The sequence below is a fragment of the Bos grunniens genome, chromosome 15 (genome assembly GCF_055505025.1).
Source record: "Bos grunniens cultivar Pamir isolate PY7600 chromosome 15, Bosgru_T2T1.0, whole genome shotgun sequence".
Classification (NCBI taxonomy): Eukaryota; Metazoa; Chordata; class Mammalia; order Artiodactyla; family Bovidae; genus Bos; species Bos grunniens.
Genome location: NC_141179.1, coordinates 64,214,134 through 64,226,596, shown reverse-complemented (window position 1 = coordinate 64,226,596; position 12,463 = coordinate 64,214,134). Strand labels below are relative to the sequence as shown.

The 12,463-nt window shown below is 41.9% G+C and overlaps 1 protein-coding gene across 42 annotated transcripts in view; it reads right to left on the bottom strand.

The window, feature by feature from the left end:
- Positions 1-11,768, bottom strand: part of TCP11L1 (t-complex 11 like 1) — a 41,850-nt gene extending 30,082 nt beyond the window's left edge. For 15 of the 42 annotated variants that reach the window (XR_015142233.1, XR_015142232.1, XR_015142235.1 and 12 more), the window contains exons 1-2: positions 11,500-11,768; positions 8,446-8,632 (exon numbers count right to left, since the gene is read on the bottom strand). Coding sequence is in view for 26 of the 42 variants with exons in the window: in XM_086341051.1 (XP_086197177.1) it covers positions 8,446-8,608 (163 nt within the window). In the remaining 16 variants the exon portion in view is untranslated. Of the gene's footprint in view, positions 1-8,445; positions 8,633-9,543; positions 9,642-10,800 lie in introns of all 42 variants that reach the window. The other 27 variants (XR_015142234.1, XM_086341055.1, XM_086341083.1 and 24 more) reach the window with 10 other exon arrangements.
- Between the last annotated feature and the right edge of the window lie 695 nt (positions 11,769-12,463).

Below are 12,463 nucleotides of genomic sequence, written 5' to 3'. Positions count from 1 at the left end.
CACAAATGAAGTGAAGTGAAGTCGCTCAGTCGTGTCCGACTCTTTGTGACCCCATGAACTGTAGCCCACCAGGCTCCTCCATCCATGGAATTTTCCAGGCAAGAGTAATGGAGTGGGTTGCCATTTCCTTCTCCAGGGGATCTTCCTGACCCAGGGATCTCCTGCATTGCAGACAGGCGCTTTACCGTCTGAGCCACCAGGGAAGCCCCTGGTGCCATGAATGAATCTCCCCAAATAAAAACAGCAGTGAGTACTTTAGGGTGCCAGGGGCTGTTTAAACAATGCTAAAACTACTTCTGGGATACTAGGGCAATATAAGAATTCAGAGATGGACAGATGAACAAACCAGAGTCCGTGTGACACAAGAATTTCTGGAATGCAGGCCCAACGAACCAAAAACCTCAGTTATGTTTGATTTCTCCCTTTCCACCACTGTTAGCCAGGTCCAGTGAGTTTTATTTCTGTATCACCTGTGGCAATACCCTCATAATGGCTTTCTGTTCTTCTCTTTCTTTTGATAAAGTTTGAGACTTAAATTCCAGGGGGGAAAAAAAAAACAAAACTCATAAATCTCCTCAGGTGTTCTGAGCCAAGGAACACAGGGAAATTCCTATGCTTAAAAAGTCAGTGATTACTACATGCGTGTTTTTGGTATATCAATTATACCTTAATAAAGCTATTTTTTTTTTTTTTTTTTTAAGCCCATGACAGAGGATCTTTAACTTAAAATCAGGGAGAGAGCTTATGCTGGCCCCCCTCCAGGTTTCTGATTTAGCCTGTCTGGGGCGGGGCTGGAGAACTACATTTCTTGGAAGATTCCACCTGATACTGAAACCATACTCTGAGAGCACTGGCCTGGAGGATGATTATATTACTTTTACACAATGGTGATAAATCTGGGCTTAAAATGGCACTGGTTTCCACATGGTTTAACAGCTGTAAAAATCTTGCTAGGTCACTGAGAAGTTATTTTCTCCCTTCTTTTCCTTTTTTCATTTGCTCACCAGAAAAAGGAATCAAATCTAAGAGCTGGTCATATCCTGTCTGGCAAAAATCTTTTTTTAGTCATGTAAGGGGAAGTTGAAAAACTTCACAAAATTCTTTTCAGCATTTTCAGAGAATAGTAATAAAAATAATAAATAAAATTGAGTTTGTGGATATCAGTAAAATGCAATGAATATCCAAAATCAAGGCCCAACAGATCTTTTCAATTCTCAGTATTACTTAGCTGTCAATTTCTACCAAATTGATCTACTGATAAAATGAAATTCCAGTCAAAATCCCAGCAAGATTTTTGTTGAAATTGCCAAATGGACTCTTAAACTTGGATGGAAATGTACCGGACCTAGACAGGTCAAACTATTTTGGAAAAGAAATTTGGAGGCCTTATACTGACTGATTTAAAGAAAAGCAATAATAATTAAGACAGCATGTGGGAATTCCCTGGTGGTCCAGTGGTTGGGACTGCATACTTTCATTGCAAGGGAAACAGGTTCCATCCCTGGTCGGGGAACTAAAATGCCATATGCCACATGATGTTAAAGAAAAAAAGCAAAAAAGACTGTGTGCGCCTGGCATGACACAAGATATTCAGATGAACTGAAGAGAGCAGAGGATCCCAAACTAGACTGGGACACACACATACATATGTATGGAAAGTGAAAGTGTTATTCCCTCAGTCGTATCTGACTCTTTTGCCACCCATGGACTATAGCCAGCCAAGCTCCTCTGTCCATGGGATTTTCCAGGCAAGAATACTGGAGTGGGTAGCCATTCACTTCTCCAGGGAATCTTCTGGATCCAGGGATCGAACCCAGGTTTCCTGCACTGCAGGTGGATTCTTTACCATCTGAGCCACCAGGGAAGTACATATATATATTTGTGGTCAATAAGGGGAGATTAGTTTTTTCATCAAATTGTGCTGAAACAATCAGAAATCTATTTGTAAAAAAATTACCCTTGACCCTTACCTCAAATGATAAATAAAAACTAACTCAAAATGAGTTTCACAGCTAAATATAAAAACTAAGACTATACAACTTCTAGGAGAAAACACAGGCCAAAATCTTCGCGATCTTGGAATAGGCAAAATAGATAAGATACAAAAAGCTCAAAATACAAAAGAAAATTTATAAATTAAACACAAAAGTTAAAACTTTTGCTCTGTGAAAGACTATATTAAGAAAATGAAAAGGCATGCCACAGATGGAAGAAAATATTTATGAAACAAATATTGGATAAAGGACTTGTGACCAGAATATATAAAGAACTTTTACAACTAAATAATAGGAGACAACCAGTACCAAATGGCAAAACATTTGAACATTTCTACGAAGCAGATAAACAAATGGCCGGTCAGAGCATGAATGGTCAACATCATTACGATCATCATTAATCATAAGGGAAATGCAAATCAAAACCAGACAGATACCACTATCCACACCTACTAAATGAACCAAAATTAAAGAGACTAATTCTACCAAGTGTTGGCACAGATGTGGAATAACTGCACTCTCATACATAAGTGGTAGGGATGCCAAATGGTACAGCCACTTTGGAAAAGAGGCTCTTGGTTTCTCATAAACTAAAACATACACTTATCACCTGATCTAGCAACCTTGCTCATAGGTGTTAACCCAAGAAAATGGAGAACATTATGGCCATTTATGAGCTTTTGAGTATAGAAGCTCATAACCGTCAAAATGTCCATAAACCGCAAAATGGATAAACAATTGTCGCACGACCTCACCAGGGAACACTACTCAGCAATAAAAAAGGAACAAAGTACTGACACGTGCAACAACACGGACGAGTCTGAAAAATACCGCCCCTGGGAGGGTCAGGTACAAAAAAGTACAAACAGGAGAGTCTGTTTCTATGAAACTGTAAAAATGGCAACATTACAGCGACAGAAAGCAGATTAGGGCTGCTAAGAGCTGGCACTGGGGGAGTGGGAAGATTCACTGCAAAGGGACACAAGAGAATATTGAGAAGTGATAGAAATATTCTAGCAGCTCATGATTGTGGTCGTAGTGACAAAACTGTACATGTATTATCAAAACTCATCACTTAGAATTGGTGAATTTTATTATATATAGATTATACCTCAATAAAGTTGATTGAAAATTGTAAGGCACTCAGTAAGGATATGCGCATGTGCACGCTCTCTCTCTCTTTCTCTATATATATATACACACACACACACACATTGTTAGTAAATTTCTTCAAGATAGTGTTTTCTGTTGCCACTTATCAGAAGATGGAGCTTTCACTGTGATATACTCAGTATCAGAACTCCACTGAGTTCTTTTACTTTTATAAAGAAATTCACAGACTGTCACCAGGGCTTCCAAGTTTTGTTTAAACCTTGGTTTTGCAAAAATATTCAAATGTCTGACCATCTTAAATTTATGAAAATCACAGAAACATATCATGTTCTCTCATAAGTTTACTACATATTTTTTTCAACAATTTTAGGCATTTGGGTAATTGATAAATTGGGTAATTGATAAATAAGACAGTTAATACACTACCTAGTCATGAAATGCAGTGGACAGAGCAAGTCAGGAAGAAATTCAGCTCTCTCCAGACTGTGCAGTGTAAGCCTTGAACAAGTCACTTAAATGTTTAAGGCTCACTGTTTCCTAATATGGAAAAAGAAGATAAGACTGAGGGATGTTCTAGAAAAGACTGAGACTCTTTCCAGTTACAGGCAAGTGAATCTTCATTGTTTTGGGCCTATGTAGGACAAAACAGCTTGTACCAAGTGCTGAGACCATGAGACAACCAGGAAGAAGAAAGTTTTCAGGACCTGTCCAAGTTAAAGGCTACTTAAAAATTAGACTGATTAATGGAGGGTGTTTGATCAAGAAAGATGCAATTCTAAGACACGACCAGGGTATATTACATGTATAGGTTATTCATTGCATGCTAATCATAGGGTTGTGGGGTGGGTTTGTTGGGTTTTTTGTTTTTATTTTTGTTTTGAGAGTTCAGTCCCTGGGTAGGGAAGATCCCCTGGAGAAGGGAATGGCAACTGACTCCAGTATTCTTGCCTGGAGAATTCCACGGACAGAGGAGCCTGGTGGGGCTACAGTCCATGGGGTTAAAGAGTCAGACAAGACTGAAGCAATTAACATACAACACATATGGAATTAACAGATACAAACTACTATACAAGCAACAAGGATTCACTATTTAGCACAGGGAACTATATTTAATACCTTGTAATAACTATCAAGGAAAATAACCTGAAACATATATATATATAACTGAATCACTAGCTGGACACCTGAAACTAACATAATATTGTATTAATAAATCAACTATACTTCAATTTTCAAAAAATCACCATTAGAATAAAAGGGTAATATTGGTGCAAGACAGATCCACTGGTAAAGGCTAAAATCAGTGAGTTGAAGTTTAAGCAGAAACAGGATATTTGCAAAGTCACACAGTACTGCAGGGCTTCCCTAGTGGCTCAGCGGTAAAGAATCTGCCTACCAATGCAGGAGATGCAGGTTTGATCCCTAGGTCAGGAAGACTCTTAGACAAGGAAATGGCAACCCACTCTAGGGCTTCCCTGGTGGCTCAGATGGTAAAGAATCTGCCTACAATGCAGGAGACCTGGGTTCAATTCCTGGGTCGGGAAGATCCCCTGGAGAACGGAATGGCAACCCACTCCCGAATTCTTGCCTGGAAAATGTCATGGACAGAGGAACCTGGTGGGCTATAGTCCAAGGGGTCACAAGAGAGTCATGACTCAGTGACTAAACAGCAACAATAACAACAAAAGTACTGTAAGCAGATAGGGTAGGTGGTCCCAGAGAAAAAGAACCAGGCACAATTCTCTTGATATAAGAAGCCATTTTGACCTAAGCCACTTTGTGATTTAAGCCTGGCCACAATACTTGCCCTTGAGCAAATCTCAGTAATTCTGTAAGATAAACATTATGATCCAATATCTGATATATTTGAGTTCTGTAGGAACTAAGGCCCCCAACCCAGGTGGAGGAGGGTAACTATCTGCTGAGATGGAAGTCTGGTTAGAACTGAGGGAATGTCACCATGGTGACCTTTTCTGACCCTCCTGGCTTCAATCATCAGGGGCTTCAGCTCTGGCAACCTTTATCCCAATTCCATGCAGAAGTCTCTGGTCAAGCCCCTTCATGAATATGAGGTACCCTTGGCTTAAAATTTCCCTAGTTTTGCTGTTGAGGGAGAAATTGCTTCGGAAAAGATCCCTGGTATTCTCCTTACTTGCTGCAAATAATAAATCCTCCCTTTTCCCACAAATAAATAAATAAAGTATTTGGAAGTAGAGAAACTTATGGGAAACATTAAGTTACAGTTGACTGATCCTTACTCTAAGGATCTCTATGTTTAAAGAATTAATTTTTTTAGAACCAAATAACCGCCTCACATCAGTGCCAACTAATTCTGACAAGGCCAGCCATTTTTCCTTTTTTATATTCTGTATCAGCTATTAAACGTTATACATGCAGGGTAAGCGGGTGAGGGTGCTCTCCCCACACCACCAAGCAATTCTCGGATACCAGACAAGTGTGCTGCAATTCTGACACTACCTACCTGGAGATAGTATCAGATTCCACAGGTTAAGGACACAGTCCCACAAGACTCCGCCCCCCGCCCCGCCTCCCCCCCACCCCCGCCGCTTACTTTCAGAGGACAGTCCCAACTCCAGAGTCACCTGTGCTTCTGACAGACTGGCTGTGGATGGGAAGTTCCAACAACCCCTCACCCCCTTTCTGTGAGCTGGAACAGCTCACAGAACTCAAAGAAACATTTTACTTACTAGATTACTGGTTTATTATAAAAGGATGTAACTCAGAAACAGCCAAACAGAAGAGAAGCACAGGGCAAGGTATGGGGAGGCGGGGCGCCACTCCTCCAGTGCCTCCATGGCCTCACTAGCCCAGAAGCTCTCGGAACCCCGTCCTTCTGGAGTTTTCTCTCGGCTTCACTACATAGGCAAACTTGATAAAATAAATGGCCACTGGCAACTGTACAACCTCTAGCTCCTCCCTCCTCCCCAGAGGTGGGAGGGAGGGATGGGTAGGATTCAAAGTTCCGACCCTCTAATCTCAAGATTGAGTCCCCTTAGGTTAGGCTGTGCCTCATTAGAGTAACAAAAGACATCTTTCTAGCTCTCATCACTCAGGAGATTCAAGTAGTTTAGAAGTTCTGAGCCAGTAAGCAAACATATTTCCCATTATAAATTACAGCATCACAGTTACCAACAGTATTTCTATCATTCAAACATTACTCTGTATTTTACTTTGCAAGTCTAAAGGCTATCTTTTTGCTTTTAATTTGTAGAACCCCAGATGTGATGCAGGGAAAGATTGAAGGCAGGAGGAGAAGGGAACGACAGAGGACGAGATGGTTGGATGGCATCACTGACTCAATGGACATGAATTTGAGTAAGCTCCGCGAGATGGTGAAGGACAGGGAAGCCTGGTGTGCTGCAGTCTATGGGGTCACAAAGAGTTGGTCATGATTGAGCCACTGAACACAAAGATGTGATTTTAGAGTTACTTTCAACTCATTAGCTATACATTTACACAGTTTGGGAGAAATGTCTGCAGATAACTAATTTCATATTTTACAAATTCTTTTTTATGCTCTCTGCAAGCAGTGATGCCTCCTGACCTGGTCCCCAAACTCCGGGGTGGCAGTTTTACCACTGGAGTCCGTAGCTCTATTCCTATTATTAGAATTATACCTATTATTAGCTCTATACCTATTATTTCAAGGAACAAAGGGCAAGAAAGCCAGAAACAATATAGTTAGTCATTGATTTTAAACCTCATTTTGATATGGAACTGTGAGAATTTAATGAAAGCTTTTCTGACCTTCCTAGAAAAATATATATACACAGACACGTTGATACACCTTTTTGACTCTTCCTGGATTCCCCAACACTTGATCATAGGTCTCAGGATAAGCTGCCTTAAGGACATAACTACATACAATGTCAACTAATACAGTCTAGTGCTGGCTTGACATTAATTTGGAATCATGCCATCAGACTGACAAGATGCCATAGGCAAGGCCATTAATCAAAGAACTGAAGATTCTAATCCAAAGGTACTTCTTTACCAGAAACTATAAGTGATAACACTACCATACTGGCCATCAACATCCATATTACAGCCATCTCCTGGGTATCTTAAAATGCAACAGATGAAGGGATTTTCCTGGTGGTCCAGTGGTTAGGCTCTGCACTTTCACTGCCAAGGCTGTCGGGTCCCTGTTTGGGGAACTAAGATCCCACAAGTCACATGACATGGCCAAAGAATTTTTTAATAATAAATAAATGCAGTATGTTAGTAGCAGTAGTACTAACAACTAGTGTTTATCAAGCATTTATTATATGAAGACACTGTTGTAAGAGCTTTATATGAATTCATTTAGTCTTTACAATGACCCTATGAGATAAGCATATTTTCCTCCTTTTAAAAATGAGAAAACAGATGAAACTTTCTAACTATACGTTGGAGACAAGGTGTAACACAACCACATTAGACTGTTATTAACAGCATGTTTTCTTCCCTGAATACAATGTGACCTAGTAGTATATTTATCAAAATCTATTCGATGATAAATTACAATAAAATGGGGTCCACCAATGTCTGCTTTAAGAATACCATGTTGACTAATAAATTACCTGGGAGGGGCTTTTACCATTTTAATAGAAACATACCTTAAACTCCCAAATGTCTGTACTTTTTGCAAACATGAAGGATTACTGATCATTTGTACTTTAAAGAGATAATATCAACACTGACATTCTTAGACCATGACAATCCCTCTTAAAACTTTCATTTTTGGACTCACTTCAAAAACCCTGAGTATTCCTAACAAAAGACATGAGTTGGAGCATCTGCTGGGAATACTTGCGGAAATTGCCATCCTCTCATTGGCAAGGCCTGCTTCCTGCCAGGGATCTGAAGTGACTTCACCACACACAGTTAGCACACTGAATCCCCTCATCCTTGTGGGAACGATGCCCCCAGGCAGTGAAGTTAGGGTGTGGTGAACTCACAGTCAAAAACTTTTTTTTTTAACCTGCACAAGCACAGACCTGGCTAGAACCTTTCAAAACACTCTTAATTAAAGCTGCAATTTTCACTCCACCCTGTTTCTCAGAGCATTTCAGATAAATTGGAATGTCACTGAGGCTGGAGGAAAACAGCAATATTCTGAACATTATTCTAAAATGTGAGTTTCTCATGCAACTGAAAATCCATAAGTGACTGGGCTGTTAATTGTAAAATGGTTGCTATACTTAAATGCTAATTATTGGCAATTCTATCATACTATTAGAACCTAGCTCAAGGCCACATGTACAAGGAAGGATAATAAAAATATCATCCAAAAACAATGAAGATAATGCTTCTAACCAAAGTCAAATGTGCTTACAGTGAGGTCTTTGCACTCTTTGGGTGCTTGGAGAGCCCGACTTTATTTTTTTCTGTAAAGCTTCATCAGAAACTTCCACAGCATCTTCAAGGCCTTGCTCAGAATCACTTGATTTTGATTTTCCTGCTTCGTTTATATTGGACTTGTCAAGGTTTTCAGACATTCTCAATTAAGTTCATTCACTTTCCTAGAGGGAAAAAAAAAAATGAACCAAAATGTTCTTGCTCTGACACTAACTGGCAGTGTGACTCTAAGCAAATGATTTAATCTCTTTGGGTTTCAGATTTCTCACCTGTAAAATAAATGGGCTTGCTAAGATCTTATCCTTATCCCACTGTAATATTCTACTTCCATGATTAAACAGATCACTTGTAAATGACACTTGTAACTATCAAATTCATGGACCTATACTTCAGAGAGTAACAACTTCGAATATTTTGTCCCAATTTGAGTACCATGTCACGAGAACATGGCCTTAACACTATAAACTGCCTGCTTGTATTTTAATCCATCAGTGATGTAATTCTTAAATTCTTTCATACCTGAGAGCTGAAAGGAAGACTCTGAAAATAATGCTTTTCACCAGCATTCAAAGTAAATATACACTGGACTGAGATGTTGGTTCCCCAATCCTATTATGTGGATAAGACACCCGGGGATGACAAATAGAAGGCACAATCTCATGCAGCATTTAAGAAAAATGTGTGGGGCAAATATTTTTATTAATCCCTTGCCAGTCAGCAGGAAAAGATGGTGAGTAAAGTAGGAAGTTGCAAACCACCATAATGTATATGGTTGGATGGGGTATTAACTGTCTTAGGTGCTGATTAGAAGAGGACTAACGCTTAACATGTTGGTTTGGGCTAGTTAATAAAGGCCTAGAATAAAGGCCTTATTTACTATAAATGTTTCCTATCAAGTTTTTTTCCCCTAATTTTTTTTATTGAGTTCTTTATTCCTAATGGGCTTCCTAGTAAAGGAAAAGAAAGACACAATGTTTTCTGCATTTATAATACTGAAAATAATTAGCATTTGTACTAGTAGCACTTGAAGACCACAAAATATTTTCATAAGCACTAATTAGACTTTATTACACACCTGGAAGGTAATCCAAGGATCAAAAGAAATGTTGACCATTTTCAGGAGGTTTGGCAGACTCCTTTCTGCACATTAGAAGAATCACTTGATATAATTATCTGAACATCAGATAAACCCATTAAACAAAAAGAAGTTACTGGAACTGACATTTTCAGGCCTGTATTATTAATATGAAGGTTGCTTTAATGTCATTCCTTTTTAACCTTCCAGCATCCCACTCCAGACACCCATCTCCTCTGTCCTAAATCCTGTCTGGCTCTGGAAATGCTCCAAGAACCAAAAGGTAACATTACCAGCATCTTCTATGAAAGGACAAACAAAAACACTTCTAATTTTATCCTCTTCACATGTTGGGAATGAGCTGAGGATGAAGTAACTCATTCTGTGCAATAAGGAGAAAATGCAATTTCCAGGTCTTTTAATATTCAGTTTAGTAAACTAACCCATCTTTCTAAGATTTGGTTCAAGACCTATCCCTTCACGGGTCACTTGCCCAACCTCACCAGTGTTTGCTCCTTTCTCTGAACGCCTATAGGGATGGATGTTAGACATCTGGCATTCATCATTGCCTTAAAGACAACTCAAAATATGCAAATTTAAATAGGAATAGAACGATGAAAAGGCATGGTCGAGAGACATTCTTACAAGGAAATACAGTTAAACTTAAGCCTTAATGGCATTATGAAATCACTAAGCAGGAGAAACTAATTCTTCCCGGAAGGAGGTTGGGATAACCTTCCAGAAAAGGTGATATTTGAGCCTGTCTTTTTGTAAAGAGTAGGATTTCACTCAATTAAAAAACATTTGGAGGGAATTCCCTGGCGGTCCAGTAATTAAGGACTAGGCACTTCCACTGCAAGGGGACTTTGTTGGGGAACTAAAAAGCCATGCGGGTACAGCCAAAAAAAAAAAAATCAAACACAAAACATCTGGAGGAAGAGAAGGTGAAAAGGGCGGCGTTTCACTTAAAGGGCAGGAGCAAAGGCAAATGAAAATACGCAGAACAAGCAGCAGGTGACAAAGGAGCGATGAGTTAGGATTAGATCGTAAAATTGCTAGTTCTTCTTAATAAAAAAAAACCCAAAACAAAACTCTTCACCTACATTTTTAACTTCTTACAGGCCAGACCAACCACATTCCCCACATATGCTCCACACATATATCCCCCGAACAGATACCCATTAAGTATTTACTGATAGCTGTCATCTATTTAAAGTCAGTTTATGCGGGAGGGCTGGGCGTTAGTCTCAGACATACCTGGGTTCCAATTCTGGCTCTTTATTAGCTGTGTTAACTTCCGTTTCCTCATCTGTAAAACGCAGCTACCTACCTCCTGGGTTTGGGGGAAGTGTCAATGACAGGACGTGCATAACGACAGCTGGTGCACAACCGGCTTCCAAAAATGGTAACTATAATTAGAGGGCTATATAGGACGCAGCGAGGAACCATTTAACTGCATGCAGTGTGCTCATTCATTCAATCCCCAACTCCTGCCATGCCTAAAAAGGGAACCGAGGGTAGGAGGATCCTCGCACTTGCCGTGAAGACTGTCTGAGCCTCACGCCGAGCCCAAGCTGCTCTCAAGAGTCTCCCCAGGAGAAAGGGTCTTTCAGCAACAGCAAGCAGCTCTGTCCAACGCCGGCGAGAAACCCTTTCCCCAGCACTCGGCGCCACGCACGCCCAGCGTCCGGATTCCGTTGTAAACAACTGTTTGGGCCTGAGAGGGAGTGGCCGGGCCGGGAGCTAGCGAGGCGCGCCTGGAGGGTGGCCTCGAGGGGCGGGACAAAGGCCGCGCTAAGCCTCAACCTGCCCGCTGTGTCTGCCTCTTCCTCGCCTCCACCCGACATCACTGGGCCCCGGTCGACGGAAAACGGCGAAGCAGCGTCTGCAATCTCGATCTCGTCCCTGGCGTGCGGGCTCCGCAGGGCTGCCAGCCTGCGCATCCGCTTCCCTCACCTGCTCCGGAGTGGGCGTCTTCCCTCCTGCCGCTCGGCCGGGGATCTGGCGGCGGCGGAGGCGGGGAGGATGCGCGGCGGGAAGGGCCGGTTCAACCTCTGCCCCCCGGAGGCCGCATCCCTCGCTGCGCTGCGAGCGGTCCTCCCCGCCGGGCTCGGGTGGGTAGCGGCCAGCGCGGCGGCTCCTCAGTGTCGGGTAGCGGGAGGAAGCGCTCAGCCGGGAGGCGCCTGTCCCACGTAGGGCGTCGCCATGTTCCCTTACGGAAAGGCGGGAGGTGCGGCCGGGTGCCAGCTGCGGGGGCCCAGTGGGCTGTGACTCGGAGCCGGGAGGCCCCCGCCCCAGAGAGGGCGGCGCCATGTTTCTGTACGGAAAAACGGGCTGCGGGGCAGGCGGCGCGGAGGCAGTCGAGGAAGGCGAAAGGATTGGCTGTTTCGGTGCAAAGCCTTCCCCGTCCTGGTTTTCAAATTTAAATATTACACCATGGTTTACAGCCACGTTATTTGTTCCCCTCCCCTCGTTTTTGGTTGTTAAAAAAAAAAAGTCATGCCCACCACCGGGATGGCCAAATTTCATTTTAACGGCACAGATTCGATTTGGTTTGAGTCATCTCTTTTATCTAAGCGGTCGCTACTGTGTCGACGGGAAGAGCGAGATCTTCGCCCTGAAAAGATGGAAGGCAAGGAGGCAAAGACGTCTCACGAGGGTTCAACTCGGTTTAGAAAGCTCAGAAACACAGCACTCAGCATTTTATGTGCCATATGTATTCTAGAAAGTAAACACACCGTGTTAAGACAAGCTTGTTCTGAAGCCTCCTTCCCCTTTGTCTCAGGTGCCCGGGCCGTGGCTGTCGCAGCCCTGAACAGTTGCTGATCCAAGAAAACCATGCTTTTCTCAGCCTATATAGTAAGACAGCAAACTACACGAATAGAAATCGTTGTGAGGGGTCTATCTTCAAAAGTAAAAG